Source organism: Urocitellus parryii, chromosome 7 (assembly GCF_045843805.1).
Source record: "Urocitellus parryii isolate mUroPar1 chromosome 7, mUroPar1.hap1, whole genome shotgun sequence".
NCBI lineage: Eukaryota > Metazoa > Chordata > Mammalia > Rodentia > Sciuridae > Urocitellus > Urocitellus parryii.
In genome coordinates, this window is record NC_135537.1 from 170,938,038 (window position 1) to 170,956,456 (window position 18,419).

Below are 18,419 nucleotides of genomic sequence, written 5' to 3' on the forward strand. Positions count from 1 at the left end.
GAGAGAAGGAAAGCTGCTCAGCTCATGGTGGGGCTGCAGGTGCACACGCCCAGTGACAGGCTCCTCCAGCCAACCCCACCTGCCACAGGTACCGCCCAGTTAGTCCGTTCAAACTAGGACAGGCTGCTTAGGCCAGGGCTCTCACAATCTAACCACTTTACCTCTGAGTAACCCTGCATTAATAGGAGTTTTTGGAGGACACCTCACATCCAAACCATAACACAGTGTATCCCCAAGACAGGTCTCAAACCTACCCCCTCTGCTCCACCCTGCTGACCTTAGTCAGGCTTATCATCCCTGCTCTGGACGCGTCTAGTATCTTCCAACCAGGTCTCCCTGCCTCTGGTTTCCACCTCATCCTGCATCGTACAGCCAGGGAACGCTGGAGACACAGTCGGTCTTGCAGCTACTTTGGCCTGGAGGACCCAGTGTGGCTTCCAGGGGAAAGAGAGGGAGGGGGGCCCTTGGCTGTGGTTCTGCCTCCTCACGACCCCTCTCATTTTAGCCTTCCTGCTCTGATGTACTGAATTTCTTAGGGGACCCAGAGCACACCCTGCATGCCACGCCTGTTTTGAATGGAGAGCACCCTGAATTTCTCATGTTCAAGCATCCTAGCAGCCCCTTCCAATGTAGGAGCCACCCAAGGGGAGGTCCCACCCTATCAGCACAGTGGCAGAGGGATCCTGTTGGAGCTCAGGTGAGCATGTCAGGTCTCTGAGCTAAGCCCTCCAGCAGCTACTTCCTCAGAGGGAAAGGCCAAGTCCCTACCAGTGGTGGTGGCCCCCTCTCTAACCAGCTACACTGGTCTGCTCTCTGGTCCTTGAACATTGACGGACAGCCTTGTACAGAAGCATGGCACTGAAATGATGGTCCCGGAGACTTCCCAAGGAAGACTTCACTCTTCGTCTCCTCCAGGTCGACTCCCACCACCCCCCAGGTGAGGCCTTGCCCAGCCACTCTGAGCCTCACCCGGACATTCCTTCCCTTCCTTGCACAATGCTATCATTAAATGAATTACCGATTTCATTCACTGTGAAGAGAACTTCTGACACCACCTCAGTGCAGCTTGGCGAGTGGCATTAAGAACACAGTTGCCCCATGAATGAATGAATGAGTGAGTGAGTGAGTGAGTCTCTGGGTGCCCAGGACTCAGTTTGGGGTCTTTTAAAAAAATTCTCAATGAGTATTTGCTGGATGTGAACAGACTGAAAGAATACTTGGGAGGAGTTGGGGATAGTTAGGGCCGGATGAGGACGGGTGCTGGGAGGCCCCAAGGCGGGGGTTCCGTGCAGTCCCTCCAAATCACAGCAGCCCAAGCTGAGAGAACAGTTTCAAAGAAGCAAGGTCACTCTATGCCTTGAGCCAGACCCTCTTCATCCAAAGCATGTCAGGCCTCTGCCACCTTGGTCTGGCCTCTGCTCAGCCATGTGCCTGCTTAGGGAGACATTTTCCTAAGGATGAGGTGGCTGCAAGGGGAGTTGGTCACTCGGCTTGTTGCCAGCACAAATGCCCAGCCCCATGACCAGGGGCAGCCCTGGGTGTGCTCGGCCCTGGGTGAGTTCAACTTGAACTCTACCTCTGCTGTTTTTTCTTCTGAGGCCAACAGAACCCACCTTCCTGTGGAGTTGTGAGAATCCCATGAGAATACAGATGCTGAGACATGAACAAGGGCAAGGCCATGTCATTTCCAACAGCTCCCAGTCACAGAACTCTCCGTTGCAGGGATATCTTTTTCTTCTGGTCACAGTGTTCCCCAGCGGCTGGGTATAAAAACAAGTCCCTGAATGAATCCATGCATGCATGAGTCTGTGAGTCCCCAGAACTCAAGGCCATATGCACACATTCGAGTATTTGCTGGATTGACTGGGATCCAAGAAAACGCAGGTCAGCAACTGGGGACTGATGGGAGCACGTGAGGGCTGATGGCAGGCCACTGGGGGTCTTTGTCACCTTGGACCTACGTTTGTTGGTTGGTGATTTTAATTGAAGGTAGCAGAGAGCAATCAGAAGTGTGGAGCTCAATGAACATGTTGTCTACACCCGCGTCACTACCACCTCGGTTGAGACACAGAACGTGCCTGCAGCCCTGCAGCCCTGGAGGCTCCCTGTCTCCCCCAACAATACTCCACAAGGGAGACGCTGTTGACGTCCACCGCCCTGGATCAGTTTTGCCTGAGTTTGAACGACATCAACGGAAGTGCACAGTGGGATCAGATGTTCTCCCACCCTCCTGTGCGAGCCGGACTCGGCACGTGAACGCCCGCGATGGGACTGTGGGTGTGGAACGCAGGCGGGCGGCATCCCCTGCAAAACCTGGGCCCTGGGGGTGTGAAGTGTGCAGCAAGTGACTTCTGAAAGAACTGTGTGCGGCAGAGTGATTCTCCCCTTCCTTGCTGAAAGCACCCCATCCTCACAGCCGCCCTCAGTCTGACAGCAACATCCTCCCTCCCCAGGCTGCATGAGTCAGAGCCACGACCAGCATCAGGCTCCGTGCTGGTCACGACGCTGTGCCCACTCCTCCGAGGAGCCAGCATGTGCAACCACTGTGGTGGCCCCGTGGGTGGGTCCTGCTCCTTCTTCACATCCGACTTCCCCCTCCGGCAAGGGTGGCCTGCACTGTGGCCCCTGAGTTCCTGGGGCCACGGTCGGCTGTTTGGGGGTATTTACAGGACACCAGTCAGCCCACATCCTCTCTTCTTTGATGTGCAGCAGGCACGTGACAGTTTCTAGTTGTAGGTGCGGGGCTGGAAAGACCTCAGCAGAGGCTTAGGAGCCAGAGACCAGGATGCGAAAGCTGGCTTGTGTCATGGGCCCATGAGTCTCCCACGGGGAGGGGTTACCCATGCTGCATTGCACACTGCAGAACACCTGTCTAGATGAGACTTTTCTGCAAGTCGTAGCTACCAGGTGGTTAACTGGGAGGCCCTGTAGCTGACTTCCCTGGACAGAATCTGGAGCTAACACTGCCTGCTGGCTTTGGGGTCTTGGGTAAATCGCTTAACCTCTCTGGACCTTGGTTTCCCCATCCATACAAGGGAAGCAGGAACAGTACCTGCCTCACAGCTGAGGAGTAATCAAGGTACTATGTGGAAAATGCTCAGAGCAGTTCTTGGCCCGTAGCAAGGTCCGCAGTATGCACTAGCTCGCCTCCTGACCGAATCACCGCTAATTCAATAATTAATTAAACCATATGAAATCCTCACTGTTGGGAGGGTAAAATGAGATAGTGTGAGAAAGGTGCTTGGAATACGAGATAATACACATTGTGCTTGGTACACAGTGAGAGCTCAGATAACTGCTTATTTTTTAAGCTCCTCATAATTATGGATCCTAAACAGAGGCGAGCCAAGAGCATGGGGTGGAGAAGCAGTTGAGGGTGGAGGGGATACGGGTCTCCTCAGGGCTGTGCGGGGGCAGTCTGGGCCACTCCCCAGCCCACCTCTGCTAAGTGGGAGGCCTCCCCTCCTGCAGGTGCCTGGAGCTACCCCAGCGCTTTGCACCCGCACACTCTGCCACAGCTTATTGATTTCAAGCCAGAAACAATCTGGACAAAGCGACCAGGTTTAGAAGAAGCAAAACAAAACTCAAAAAAAGAAAAAAAAAAAAAAACCCAGGTAAATTTCCTTTCCTTTCCTCCAGAGATGTGAGGCCTGAAGGAGAAAGAAGAGCCGCTCCCGAGAATACCAAGGGCTCTCGAGGGCTGAACATGATTGCTTTGTTTGCAGCTCCAGGGAAGACCCAAGAAGAAAAGGAATGACATGTTGGCTGGAGGCCCTGTGACTGTGCTAGTCAGCTTCTGCGTAGCTGTGACCCAGAGACCTGACAGGAGCAACTTGGAGGGGGGAAAGTTGATTTGGGGGTCACGGTTTCAGAGGTTCAGTCTTTGGCAAGGCCACTCCAGAGCTCTGGGCCTGAGGTAAGGCAGGGCATCATGGCAGAAGGGTGTGGTGGAAGAGACCTGCTCATGACAGCCGGGAAGCAAAGTGAGAACGAGGTGCCAGGGAAAAAATACAACCCCCGAGGCACGTCACCAGTGACCTACTTCCTCCAGCCACACACCACCCGCCTGTACCTTCATGTGGATTAATCCACCAATTAGGTTACAACTCTCCTAGTTTAATCATTTCACCTCTGAACCTTCTCGCCTTGTCTCACACCTGGGCTTTGGGAGGGACACCTCGTATCCAGACCATGGCAGTGATCCTGATCAGAATCAAGGAGTAAGCTTTCTAGTCCAAGTCTGGACACCTCAGCAGAATGCTGGATGTGGGACCTCACTGTCCCCATCCATTTGTGTTCACCCCCATGGTAATCTTAAACCGAAAACTCTAACAAGCAGAGACAGCACTGTGACCTGGCCACCAGAACCCACCAGACCTGCTCTGCATCAAGTGGCATCAGAAGGTCAGCCGATGGACACCGAGAGCAAGGTGTGACATCAGCGGCAGCATAAGTCACAGTGGAAACAGCCTTTCCTCCAGAATTCTCCATGCAAAGATTTCCTAAAGAATTTACACAAATGGAATCGGCAACGGAAATTTTTTGAGACAGGAGAACCGTTTATTTGAAAGAGTTTAGGATTGTTTGGTGCAATGAAGCATGCTTAAACTTGCCATGGGGAGATTTCCCCTAGGGAATAAGAATAGAAAGAAAGCAGCTTCTGTCTACATTTCATCAGATTCATATTTTAAGAAACCTTGACCAGTCTGGCTCAGGCAGAAAAATCCCCCCTCGGGAACATCTCACAAACACAGTGCTTTCTATGAAGGACCCAGCTTTACCTACGTGATAAAAGTTGGCGAGGGCATATATCCAGGTTTTATTTTTTTCTTCACTTACTTTTGTGGTCAGTTTTGACACTTTTATTGTCGGAGATGGATTTCTAGGGATGGAAACCCAATGCGTAAACTGTAACTTACAAGGAAGACAGACTCGACTACCAATGGCTCTCCAAGGCCTTGATCCGGGGATCAGTTTGGTTATAAATCAGAGGTGGCCAGTAATAAAACCCTGGCCGCAGGTCCTGGGCATGGAGCCTGGATGCATTTAAGAATAAAGAGATCAAACACCATCAGTAACACAGGGATGCACACATCCATCCCTCTGCCTGGGGGTCTGGTGTTCTTTCCATTTAAAACATCAGGTTGATATTTTTGGCCCCTTAGCATAACAGAACATTTGAGAAGGATGGAAGGAGATGAAATAAATCAATCCCAGCTCACACGGCCACCGTGTTGTGTTAACATTTTGGTGAATTTCCTTTCAATATTTTTTTCCAGCCTAATAAAACAGCCTTTGCCACAGTCACATCTATTTCGTACCCAATGATCTTTAAAGGCTCCACATCTGTGAGTTTTTGACTCACTCAATTTGCTATTTAATAGAATTCTCTCCATGTTTAATAACCCTTCTAATCATCGCCGAGTTAAAATGATACATTTTTATCTAGGAAATGCTTCAAGAACTTTCAAAAGATTGCCTTGCCCGGGAAGCAGGAGAGGGCTTGCGTGACTTAAATATGGCCGACTAGAAAGGAAAGGGGGGAGGAAATCATTACAAATACAAGAAAGAAGGAAAGAAGACAGAGGAGACCAGAAATGGAAGAGGTGCTGAGGATTGGAAAAAAATGGATGCTTATTAAAAGGGGAGCCAGGGGCTGGCCAGGTGTGTGACAGAGCTATGGAAGTGGCCGCCACCTAAAGAGGAACCTCTGGGTCACATAAAAAATCACCACCATCCGGGAAGAGGTGCTGACCTGGTACGGGGGTGGAGGAAGGCCAGAGGCTGGAAGGCCGCTCCCTGAGTCAGAACCTCAGGACCACAGGCTCTGGGCCACAGGTGACCGCCGAGGTGGGAAAAGGGGGACCCTCCGAACGGCTAAACCAATGGGGTCTCTCAGCCCACCAGGCATCTGGCCTAGACTCAGTGCAGGAATCTGTGGGCAGAAAGACAACAAAAGCCATTTTTCATGCAAGAGGAGTTGGACATCAGGAAAAATCAGAGCCCCTTTGTATGACATGCCAAACTGCTGAAGCGAGAAAATGTCTCGGGCGAGGGCTCAGATGCGAGCTGGGGACAGCGTGCTCGCCCTGGGGAACCTGGGCCGTCAATGTGCACTTGTTATCGGGGCTTTTCAGAGCGAGGGCCGGAAGCAAGTGCGGGGTAGCCTCCCCCTCACCGCATGCTAATGATGAGCTGGTGACACGGCCTTGGCTGGGCTAGCCAGCCCCTGGAAGGGAGCCTCAGTGTCCTGAGATGTCCTCGGGGAGTCTTGGGGGATCTGAGTTCTTTTCTTGCACATGGTTTGTGTGTGGGTTAGGGGTGAGGTGGACAGGGGGCCCAGGAGCTCAGAGCCCCAGATCTCCTTTCTAGGTCCTTCTCCCTGTCACCCAGTGCAATGCGTCCTCGGACAGTGCTTGGACACTTTATCTCAGCCCAAGCCAAGCTCTGACTTCTCTTGACTCCCTCCAGCACATCTGCACATTAAGTATGGCTCATGACCCCTTCTGCAGAAGAGCAACTGAGGCTCAGAGAAGGTGCAAGGACTGCTCAGGGCTCAGAAGCCAGGAGGCGGCAGAGCCTGGATTCCAATCCTGACTCCCTGGGTCTGGGCGGCACCGCGGTATCCTGACTGCCCTGAAGACGCCAAGCACACTCATGCCATGTTAAGGCTCGATGACGACAGAGTTCTCAGTAACATGCTCTGGCTCTTGGAAAATGCAGGAGAGAAGTGGGGTCTGGCTCCTGCCCCCACCTCGGCTCCCCGCCCAGCTCCATCTCTGTGCAGCCCTCCAGGGCCAGCTCCCTGCCCATTCTTCTTCTTTGTGGTGCTGGGGATTGAACCCAGGGCCTTGTGCATGAGAGGCAAGCACTCTACCAACTGAGCTATATCCCCAGCTCTATCCCACACCCATTCTTCTGACCAAAGTCTTCTCAGGGTGGAACATGACACCCAGGATCAGTGACACAATTTGCCAGGTCCAGTAAAAGTGGAAATAAATGCAGGCCGCCTTGTTAAAAAACGATTGAAGGATTTCAAGATGGTGACCGCCGAGCGTGAAACGAAACAGCTGCCCTTCTGAGTGCACAGCCCTGAGCGACTGCACACGTCTCAGGCCTGTGGCACCAACCCTGGTGACATCAGCCATTTTACACCCTTGGTGCATGATCTATGACCAGAGTCTGGATTTTTTCTAGAGTGTTTTTTTTTGAATTCTAATTTCCTGGATCTCCCTTCCTCCTTCCCGTTGCCCTCAAAAGTCTGAACACGAGCATTCCAGGGTCCCAAGAGCACCTCCTGTATTGCCACGTACACCTACAACATCTAGTCTCTACCCAAAGTTTTAGCTCATAAAATAAGGCTGCTACTGGGCCATGTGTCCCATAGGAGAACCTGAAGCACCGGGGTTCACATTTACAACCCGGCATCTCATTAGGAGAGGGAGCTCCTTGCATTTACCCAGCAGGTGACTCCCACATCCTCATCCCCAGGCCAGTGTTGCCTTAGCCGCATACAGAGCAGTGGTCCCTTAGCCCTGCACACTCAGTCTGCCCCAGCGCTGGACCAGTGCCCCCTGCTTCCTGCCTGGGAAATGGCTCCACCGCCCATTTCCCAGGCTGAGTTCCAGACTCTTTCCTGGACCCCAGCGCTCCTCCTCCCACATGCAGCTAGCCAGCGGAGCCTCCTGAAGTCTCTGCAATCCACCAGTTCTTCTTGGACACCCAACAGCTACTGGCCTCCCCCAGGCCATCTTGGCTCCGAGCCTCACTATTTCTCTACGGGGATAAGTACAGTATCCTGCGGGAGGATCTCTTGGATCGGACCCATCTGCTCCATGAGAGGAATCTCCGCACAAAACTCTCGAGGGCTGCCTGCTGCTGTTAGGATCAAGCCACCTCCAAGCTTGGCAGGGCAGGTCTTTTGGGACCCAGTCCAGCTCTTTCCCCCAGCTTCATCTTCTGCGGATCCTTGGCTCTCTGGCCTTGCCAAACTAATAACTGCCCCCTCAGCACAGCGGGCTCTCCAAGTGACAGCTCTGCCATGAGCCAGGCACCATCTGCAGTGCTTTCCAGGCACAATCTCACTCAATCTGTGTGACAACTCTCTGAGGTGGGGTGTGTGTGTGTGTGTGTGTGTGTGTGTGATTATATCCCCATTTTTCAGATAAGAAGACTAAGGTTCAGAGAAGCTAAGGAATCTATCCAGGGTCACAGAGCTAACACGGGACGGAGTGGGATTCAACCAGGTCTCTCTGACTGCCCTGCTCACTCTGGTCCCATTAACCATCACACAGACATCATTCAGATGTCACCTGCATATGTTGCCCTTCCTCACCTGGAGGCCCCTGGGGGGAGAGGCCGGGGGTCTGGGGAGGACTCACAGAGTCAAGGGGGCCTGGGAGATCGGGGACTGTACTTTTTCACACTTTGGGTGCGGTCTCCTTGAAGGGTGTTGAGCTGGGGAATGACGATGTTTTGACAAGATCGTGGGACTGTGTGTGGAGAGAGCGGGGAGATGGGTCAGGGCGTCCTGCACAACCAGGCAGAGATACCAGAGCAGGGGTGAGGGGAAGACTGGCACAGAGAAGCTGCGGGTATGTTCTGCCAGGAAGTCCCCCGGGTGGGGGTGACTGCAGGAAGGGGACCCTGTCTCTGCAGTGGCCAGCACTGTGCTGGACGTGCGAGGCTGACAGACACCTAGAGCTGGCGAGATGGAGGACTGAAGATAGGGCGGCGGGGAGAGGGGAGGGGAGACGCCACCCAAAGGAGACCCCATCGGCCGGCAGCTTGTCCCACCTGCAAGCCTTCTCCCTGCCAAGGTGTTAGAGAAGAGCCAGGCCAGGAGCCTTCCAAGAAAACCTTTTGAAGTCTCTGTCCCTTCTGCTGTGCCTCCGTGGGAGCAAAGCCACTTTGCTTTTCACAGTGCTTTCTCCTTGCTTAGTCACCCAACTGTGGCCCCTGGGGGCGGGCAGTGGGGAGGGGGTGGAGCTAGGGACAGAGGAAGGGGGGGAGGCAGAAGGGCTAGTGGAGAGAGAGACGACCAACCAACCGACAGAGGTGAGAGGAGGAAGATGGAGGTGGGGATGGAGGAAGGAGCCAGGAAAGGGGGGTAATGCTTCCCAATTAGGGAGCCACCTGGGAAAGTCTAGAAGGCCACAGGAGGTTAAGGGACCAGACGAAGCTGGTCCAGAGGGCTAGTGGCAGACCTGAGACCAGGCCATGGGTCTCCCTGCCTCCCTCGCACCCTGTCACCCTTTTTCTTCCCCATCCCTGCACTGGGGAGTTCACGGCTGGAGCCTCAGTGGCCGAGTGGAACCTGAGCCCGCGTGGGGCCCTCCTGGCAGGTGGCAGCGGCTGGGTGGGCGCTGGTGGTGAACGGGTCGGGCCGACACCCTCTGCTGCTGGTGTTGGTATGCCACCCAGCTCCTGCCCCAAGGTTCCTGGAGGTTCCCAGCTCTTCCTCCTCCAGGCCAGGCCAGGGCACGTGGTGACCCACCTCAACAGCAAAAGTGACATGGAGAACGGGCCTGGGTGGTGGCCATCTCCGCCTGGGCACTGCTTTGGCACTAGACTCTTCTAGCTCTGCTCCAAGGCCTTGGTCATGGATTTTATGGCTCAAAGGAGCCATTCAGGGAGACTCTGCCTCTGCAAGGTGACGAAATAGTGCCCTGGTCCCCCGTGGGGTTGGCTTGGCTTCCTCCATCCGCAGTCCCTGGAGGCCAGGAAGGTGATCAGGGCCCAGCTCAGGTGGCAGGGAAGTCAAAGTCTGCATATCTTATTTCTTCAGGGAAAACTGCCAAGGAATCGTGGAAATGGGGAGAAAGCAATGGTGTTTCCAATATTTACGAGGTGCCAAGCAAGAGGAGGGGTGTTCACACGTGTTTTCTTGTCCACATTCACAGCAACCTTGGGGCTGGGGTCTCTGTGGCCCCTATCTTACAGTAAAGGAACTGGAGTTCAGAGAGGTTAGGCAATTCTTCTGGAGACACACCAGTGACATAGGACAGTCAGGACTCAAACCCAGGTCTCTGTGACTTTAGTGCTAGCCACGTATGGCTGCGCTTCCACATGGATTTATGGGGACAGGAAAAGGTGAGCCCCTGCCCCTGTCCTCAAGGCCAGGAGGTGACAGAGGCTGGTGGCAGGTGAGCCAGGGAGACTGACCATATTTTTTTTTTAATTTTTTTTTTAGTTGTTGATGGACAGAATACTTTTATTTTATTTATTTACTTTTATGTACACATGCCAGGCAAGTGCTCTGCCATGGAGCCTGAGCCCCAGCCTGAGACTGACCATTTTTGGTCTCTCAGTTTTCTCCCAAGCTCTGAAGCTCAGCTGAGTCCAGAAATCCCCCTGGGTCTCTCCACGCCCTTTCAGAGATGAGGCAACAGTGGGGGTTGGAGTGGGACAATCGACAGCATTTTCTAAGGGCGTCCGCTGGAGGACTGGAGGTGGCCACCCTAGAGAGCATGCGGTGGGTCTGCAGCCGGAGGAGGAGCCTGCACACATCCGGGCACCAGTGTGAGATGCGTGGGGGAGGGGCACCAGCAGCTGCAGGTAAGATCCAAAGCCCTCAGGAGCCTAGGCACAGGGAAGCCATCTGTGGCTGGGCGACACACAGGTACGTGCTGAGGAAGCCCGAGGAAAGAGCAGGGCGAGCTTCACAGAGGACACCAGCTTGAAGGATGCACAAGTCTGCAAGTCTGCGCAGGGGTTGGACATCAGGACAGAGTGGCCCTGATGTTTTAGGGGAGGACTCTTTTGACCCAAGCACATCTCCACCACCCAGATCACAATGTGGCGGCTCTCCTGCCCCCAGCCAGGCTCCAGGGAAGCGGAGACACCAGTGTCCGGCATAAGGTCATCTTGTGCTGTCTGGGAGCCAGCTGAGAGCCTGGGGTCTTAATGGGCAGAACTGTCAGCTTTGCACTTCGAGGGTCCCCGGTGTGTGCTGGGGGGTGGCAGTCCCCTCACCTGGCTCCATTCCATCAGACACATACGGCTCACACCCAGAAGCCTCACCAAACGCCGGGGCCAGGGACAGTTTCATTTCCACCCAGACGCATCCTAACAAGCACTCGGTTCGGGGAGCACCTCTCTGTAGGTGTGCGCTGGCTGCTTTCCCAGTCTCTGCTCATTATCCCATTTTCCAGACGTGTGAACAACTCAGGGAGGTGAGCTGACGGCTCAAAGCTACACGGCGACCTGAAACAACTGGGATTTGAACTCAAGGCATCCAACCCCCAAACCTGACCTCTTCCCTCCACCAGAGTCCACCATAATGTGACAGAGAGCCCCCTGTGTCAAGAGACACGGAGCAGATTTCTTCTAAGCCTCTGGATCAGAAAGGGCTGGGCTTCCCCTTATTCTATGCACACGTGTGTGTGTGTGTGTGTGTGTGTGTGTGTGTGTGTGTGTGTGAAACTCTTATCTGGTTACGTTCTTCTCTTCTTTGTCCCAGCCCCCAGGAAGCTCAGAGGCAAACCTCCAGCAGCCCCCGCCACCAGGGGCAGGCATGGCATGCGCTAACTGAACTCAGCCATTATGTGATTTTCCTCCTTTCAATTTACATCCATCCCAGTCCCTCGCCTCTTTTATTATTTACCTCGTCCTTTCTTTATTGGCTGGAGGAGGAAGAACTCAACAGAGTAAAATTGTGTGAAGTAATTTTCGCAGCTTTGAAAAGTTTTTCATAGGAAGAAATTGACACACTAGGAAAAAAAAAAAGTCCTTTGCCTGGCACCACGATCTGACTTTGCAGTTGAGAAGACAGGGTCTCTAGCCGGGCTCGGTGGGTGCACACCTCTGATCCCAGCGACTCTTGAGGCTGAGGCAGGAAGATCGCAAGTTCAAAGCCAGCCTCAGCAACTTAAGTTAAGCCCTAAGCAACTTAGTGAGACCTTGTCTCAAAATAAAAAGGGCTGGGGATGTGGCTCAGGGGTACGGTGCCTCTTCAATCTCTGTCCCAAAAGAGTCTCCGATGCCATGGAGTGGGTGGGGCAAAAAGCAAGAATTGTGGGGATTTGGGGACAGGTCCTACTTCATCCTGCCTTGGGGGATGGAAACAATTTGTTCCCTTTTTGAAGCTGTGCCCAGGAAGCCAGTCCTGCCTAGGAGATGGTGCTTATTGGGGCGCCTGCCTGCTGTGTGGAGAGCACAAGGTCAGTTGTGATGGAGGGGACTGAGGAACCACAGCAGGGACCCGGCAGAAGGGGCTCCGGGGTCCTTCTGAACTTACTGCTGCTACCCCACATCAGCACGGCTGCTTCTTAGCCAACTTTTGCCCAGTACCGGCCACAAAGGAGCTGTGCTGGGGACAGAGCCTCAGCAGCCCCCACACCCACTTCAGTTCCAGTTCCTTTGCTAATGACCTTCATGACTGCCATGTGACCTTGGGCATTCTGCCTCACCTGTCTTGAGTTCCTGAGCTTGCAGTGTGAGGGCTGGGCCCACCAGCAGGTCTCAGCTCATGTGGACTTTGGAGGGGAAGCGTTATTACCAACAAAGGAATGGAGCCGGGCACCTGGGGCAGCACCAGGTCATCCGCTAACAGGTGCTTCCTCGAAGGGAAGAAAGGAGCAGAGTGCCCACAGCTACCAGCAGTCAGCTGCCCCCTCTGCCCCTGCCTCTGCCCACCCAATGCTTCCCTTAGACCAGTGGTCTCCACGGGAACAGCTTTGTCACTCAGGGGCAGTGCAGCAACATCAGAAAACCTGTTTGGTGGTTGTAGCTGGAGAGAGTCCTGGGTGCTCTTACAACCTACAGGACAGCCCCCTTCCCTAGGAAAGAACGGGGAGGCCCCAGAGAGAGCAGTGCTTAGGTTGAGAGAGCCCGCCCTGCGGACAGGGGCGGCTGATGAAGAATTCTTGGGGCTGTTGAGGATTATCATGGGGCTCCTGAGTTATGCCTGATGGAACTTTCTGGCACTACCTTTGGCTGTGGGGGTGCAGGGTGGTACTGTCAAACTCTGGGAGCGAGCCCCTGGGCATGCCCTCAATTTTCTTCTCTACAGCTACTCTTTCACCTTCACCTTTTGAATGTGGTGCTCCCAGCCAGCCAGCCGTGGGAGCCCCAGATCTGGGTCGTCACCTCTTCTCCCTACCCGCCCTCCACGTCACCCATCTCTGCTGCTGCCATTGGCCCCAGGTGTCTATTCTGGTCACCTGCCACAATGTCCAGACGGGCTCTTGATGTTCCCCTGCCTTCTGGAGTCTCCCCTCTCCCCACGCAGCTGGATCCCTCTCCTCCCTGGCCCCAGCCCTCCAGTAGCAGTGGCCCCTGGTGAAATACCGGCAGGTGCCTGACCTGGGCTTCAGAGCCTCTGCAGCTGGCCCCTCCCTCTTTTGGCTTCAACAGACCTCAGCCCTCCCCAGCCTCCGAGGAACACCTCTGCTCCGCTCTCACCAGAACACAAATCAGCTGCACCGTCAATGCTGTCCTCTGTCATGACCCGGGCACTGACGCACAGCAGGTGCTCCGTGAGCATGTGCTGAACGAGTGGATGAATGAATGAACGCATGGAAGCCGGCCTGGCAGCTGGGTGCCTTGTGTCCCACGGAGGTGTTGCAGAAGAGTGTGAGAAGCAAGCACTCCCCCAGACTTCTCAGCTGAAGAGGCGCCCCCTTGCACCAGCCCTTGGAGAGACCCACATGGAACGAGGCTTGACCTGAAAGCTAGGGGTGCAGCTCTCTGGGCCTGGTGTGGCAGGAAGTCAGAGGTGGGAGGAATGTTCCAGATACACCAAACTCCATTTTCAGATGAGGAGACTGAGCCCACCAGGCTCTCCCCCATACTTCACCACTCAGGTTTGTCTCTTGCCCCCCCTCACCTGTGACACCGGGGTCTAGCCACCTGAGGCACCTCCCTGTAGTTATGTGACTATGCTCTACAAGTTCTCAGTGTCGGGATGTCTGGGGAGGCCGACACAGAAGGTTTATTTTCAAGCCCTGCTGGTTTTCCTATTGAGCCTTTCTGAAGCCCTCTTCTCCAGAGCCAGCTCTGTGATAGAACCATTAAGCCAGTCCTCAGTCTGGGTTCCACCAAGACCCCCAGCTCCTCACTAAATCAGCTAACTCCAGTGAGAAAGAGTTGGTATTCCCTCATAAAGAAGAAAGAAGTAAAGAACAGAGGAGGAGAGAGAGAGCAAGAACTAACAGAAGACAGATGTGACAAGGGACCTCCAGGGTCCAGTTATGTAGCAGGGACATTCCAAAATATTTGAGGTGAATAAATTCCAAAAATATTTGAGGGTGAATAAATGTTGGCTGATGTTGTCTTTGATTGAAAGAAGATCCAGTCTCCTTTCCTATGTCCCTGGCCTTGGCTGAATGTCAGCAAAGATAGAAAGAATGAGGTAAGGGTCTCAAGGAGAGTGTGATAGGATGACTGAATATGGTGGGGACAGGCTAGTTCAGAACACAGGAGAAAGAGAGACAGAGGGAGAGCGACAAAGACACCAAAAGACTGAGAGAGAGGACAGAGAGGGCAGGGGGTGAGAAGGTAGGGAAGGGAAGATTGAATTATGCAACTTGTGTATCAGTTGGACCTTGTTGCTTCCAAACGCCTCTTGCTGGGCTCAGAGCTGGGCTCCACTGGGTAGTCAAGTACTTAGTTCTATTTTTAATGGCAACCCAGAAGCTGTTTGTGAAAGGGCAGGATGACATGGTAGGAAGAGCTTTGTAGTGAGACAGAGGCTCAAATCTGGCCTGGCTGCCTCTGGACAAGTCCTGGAACCTCCCTGGGCCTTGTTCCCTGGTGTGTAGGTGGGGGTAAAGACAGCAACCCGTTTTCTCTGGGCTGTTGTGCACGTGTTTGGTGGGACAATGCATGAGCTCTGCACACCGAGTATTCTCAGTGACGTGGGTCCATCAGAAAGGCACCCTGGGAGGAAATGCTGCTTTGGAGGCAGAGTGAGGCTGGGACAAGGGCAGCCCTGGTGACGCTAGGCGTAGCAATTATCCTTGCCAGATTGCGTGGACACCTTGAGCCCACAGAGGGCTGGGCTCTCCTAATCCGGCAACACCGTTTAGGAGAAACAACCAGGAAACTGAACTGGCTGTTCTGAGAGTTGCCAGCAAACCCATCAGAGTTCCGCAGCTGCACCCAGAGCTTCATTAGCTGCTTGCTGCAGTATTTCTCCAGTTTCAGCTCAGAGGCTTGATCCCCCACTACCACCTTTTTGGTTTGGATGTAACGCTTTGGGGATACTCTGCTACAGAACAGGTGGAATTAATGCTTTTCTCACACAAAAACTAATACAGAGTTACCTCCCTCTAAGCCCCCAGCAAGTGGCCTGGGGTTAATGTGCTGTCCATGTTTCAGCCCTGGCCACTTGCTGGCAGGCATCATAGGAGGTGTCCGTGGCTCTGGGAGCTGTCGGCTTCCACGATGTGTTTTCATGAGATAAGCTGGCAGCTCCCACCCACTTACGGGACTGTCATGATGATTCGAGCCACATCAAGGAGTCCTGAAACAGCTCTCCCAGCCCTGGGTCCCAGGAGGATGTTCTGGCCCTAGGCTTTATAGCCTGATTGGTCCTCAGAGCCCCGAGCTTTGGGGAATGACAGAGGCAGCCCAGTTCTTCCCATGAAGTCCCCCAGATGGCTCCCTCTGCCAGTGGAGCCAGCTGCCCAGATCAGCTCAGGGCTGTCTTGATGAACAGCGAGTGCAAACGGCTCGAGGCAGCTGGCAAGATGCTAAGTGCAGCATCAATCCTAATTAGGATGAGGAATTAATAAAGGAGGCATTGGAGTCCCAGTGCAGGCCAGGCGGGCCAGGGTTAGTTCCGATTTCCGCTGGGAAACTAGAAGGCCCTAAGTCCACCCATTCCTTGGGAGGGGGCGACAGGCCACATGACTTACTGTACCACGCAGATTGCACCCAGTGGAGCCTACCAGATAGAACACGGGGGCACTGCAGCCCCTGCTCTCTAACTCAGGTGCTGTGGCAGGTAGTGACGTGGGTACATTCTCCAGATGAGAGGAGTGGGTGTTCGTGATCTGAACAACTGCACACCCAAAATGATGTTTTTTTGAAAAAAAAAAAAAAAAGAGGAGGGTGTAATCGTGGGCCCACCGGTTCCTTTGTGTGGCTGTTTCTGAACTGCTAACGGCACATTTCTGCTACCTGAAGCCTCCACGTAGCCCTGGCATTAAGCTTCAAACTGCAATAAGTAGAGAAGCCCCGTTTTTAGATGTGGGGGGCAGAGGTGGGCAGGATTCCAGATGAGAACAGGCATGGTCTGGAGGGGACAAAAGGGGCAAGTTCCACTTCTCCAAGCAGCGACAGCTTTACAGAGCCTCCTTTCAGATGACTCCAAATGCAGCCGGGAAAATGCTATCTGCCAACCTCGGCCAGATCCCCACACTGAACTAGTGGCAGGGGTTGTAGCTGCAGGAAGGACGGTGAAGAGGATGGCAGAACTTCCACAAAACCCGAGGGGAGGACTGAACACACGGGATAAGGTGACAAAAAAAGAAACTGTCCAATTTTTCTTTGAAAAACCAAAGCAATGCTCCACCAACTCCCCCATCCCATCTCCAATCTGAGAGCCAAGACGAAGTGGCCGACCTGTCCACAACCTGGCTGGACCAGACAGCCCCTCCACGGCCACCTGTTAGTTCAAGTTCCGCAATTGGGTTTAAGGATGCCCGGTAGGCGCTGAAGCAGAGCCCTCCTGCATCCGAGGTATCCAGTTGGCCCCTCCCTGGAGGCAACTGTCCGCACAGTTCCGGGAGCACCCAATCCCGGACCCCGGATGCGTTCCAACCTTACCACACCTATTATTCCACTGTGTGGAGCATTTGGGGGTCGCAGCGCCCCGCCTCAACCAGGCGACCACGCCCCTCCCAGGTCCACGGATGGCCCTGCGCACGCCAGTGTCCCTCCTACGGAGGTCTCCCGCAGTCTCTCTGCCTAGGGGCCGCCACCAGGGCTCGCTGCCTCAGTTGAGGGAGACTCGGTGTCGGCTCGCCCCACCTCCCACCGCGCAGGGAGGGACGAGCAGGTGGCCTCGTGTAAGAGGAAGCGGGCGTCAGCCAGGGTCAATCCGGCTCCCCAAGACCCGCTTAGAGCCCAGCCCCCACCCCACCCCTCCGCGGGGGCCAAGAGCGAAAGCCGGGCTGCCCCAGCGCTCCCCGCCCCCGGCCGGCCCCGCCCCAGGATGGCCAGTTCCCATAGCAATCGCACAGACACCGGTTGCCAAGCAACCTATCCCCCTCCTCCTGCGTCCGCTCCCCCCAACCCCAGCCTCCTCCCGCCCCCACGCCAGCCTCCACCTCCCCCGGGGGCGCCGGCGCTGCCCCCGGGGATCGCTCGGGTCTTGGGCTGCGCGCGCGCGCGCGCGCGCGTGAGTTTCGGTGTGTTTCATTGTGTCTGTGTGCGAGGGGGTGTGCGCGTGCGAGTGGAGAGTTTGTGGGATCGGTGTGTTGGGGAGGTCCCCAACCGGGAAGGACCTGAGCTGGTACACAGCTGGCCGCGAGGGGACCCACCCACCCGCTCTGGTTCCTTTGTGTCTCGCGCGGAGCAAGCAAGCGCCGCGCCCACCCTCTCCCTCGGCCCGTGCCCCAAGCAGTGTAGGTGTGTGCGCACTGGGGGGAGGGGTCCTTACCTTCGATGCAACACACCCGCCACAGTCCCGAATGGGTGAGGTCGCCGCGGGCGCGGCGGGGCGGGGGCCCGTCGTCCATGGTCAGGTTGGTGCCGTTGCAGATGTGCGCGCTGGAGTAGAGCCAATAGTCGGTGCCGATGGCGATGGCCATGAGTGAGAAGGCGGCGAAGGCTCCGGCCGTGGTCAGCAGCATCTGCAGCCCGCGGTCGCATCGCACCATGGTGGGCGCCTCATAGTCCGCCGCCCGCCGGCCCGGCCCGCCGCGCCCGCCCGCCCTCCTCCCTCCGCGCGTCGCTCTGGGGGCGCCCGGGCTTGGGGGCCGAGGGCCGGGGGGCGGCGCCGCGCTGCACGCTCCGACCCCGCGCCCCGGGCGTGCCTGCGCTCCGGCCGCGCGGGGCTCAAACTCCGAGGCGCCGCGGCGAGTGCGGGCTGCGCGGGCCGCCGGGCGGGCTGGCGGCAGCGGCGGACGGGGGCTCCTCCCTCTCGGCCCGCCCTCCCCGCTCGGCCCGCGCCTCCGCCCCGCGCCCTCCGCGCCTCCGCCCGCCGCCGCTCTCCAGGCCCGCGCCTCGCGCCCCTCGGCGCCGCCCCTCGCGTCCCGGCCCCGCCCGGTTTGGCGCTCCGGTGCGCTCGGTTTCCCCCAGCCCGGCTTTTCCCTCCCCTCCGCCAGTCCCGGTGCCCCTCTGCCTTCCCCGCCCTCGCGCGCTCTCTTCCTCTCCCAGGGTTCATTCACATTGTTAGAGCGCACGAAGCCAAGGCAAGGGTTCCCCAGGAGGAGGGCAGGGAAGCCGCGTCTCCAGCCACTGCTTTTGCC

At 55.7% G+C, this 18,419-nt stretch overlaps 1 protein-coding gene across 1 annotated transcript in view; it reads right to left on the reverse strand.

Annotated features, from left to right (window-relative positions):
* The window catches only part of Cacng4 (calcium voltage-gated channel auxiliary subunit gamma 4), a 52,016-nt gene extending 34,188 nt beyond the window's left edge, over positions 1-17,828 (reverse strand). Inside the window, exon 1 of the mRNA XM_026406653.2 lies at positions 17,609-17,828. Coding sequence (XP_026262438.1) covers positions 17,609-17,828 — 220 coding nt within the window. The remainder of the gene's footprint in view (positions 1-17,608) is intronic.
* Positions 17,829-18,419: the final 591 nt, after the last annotated feature.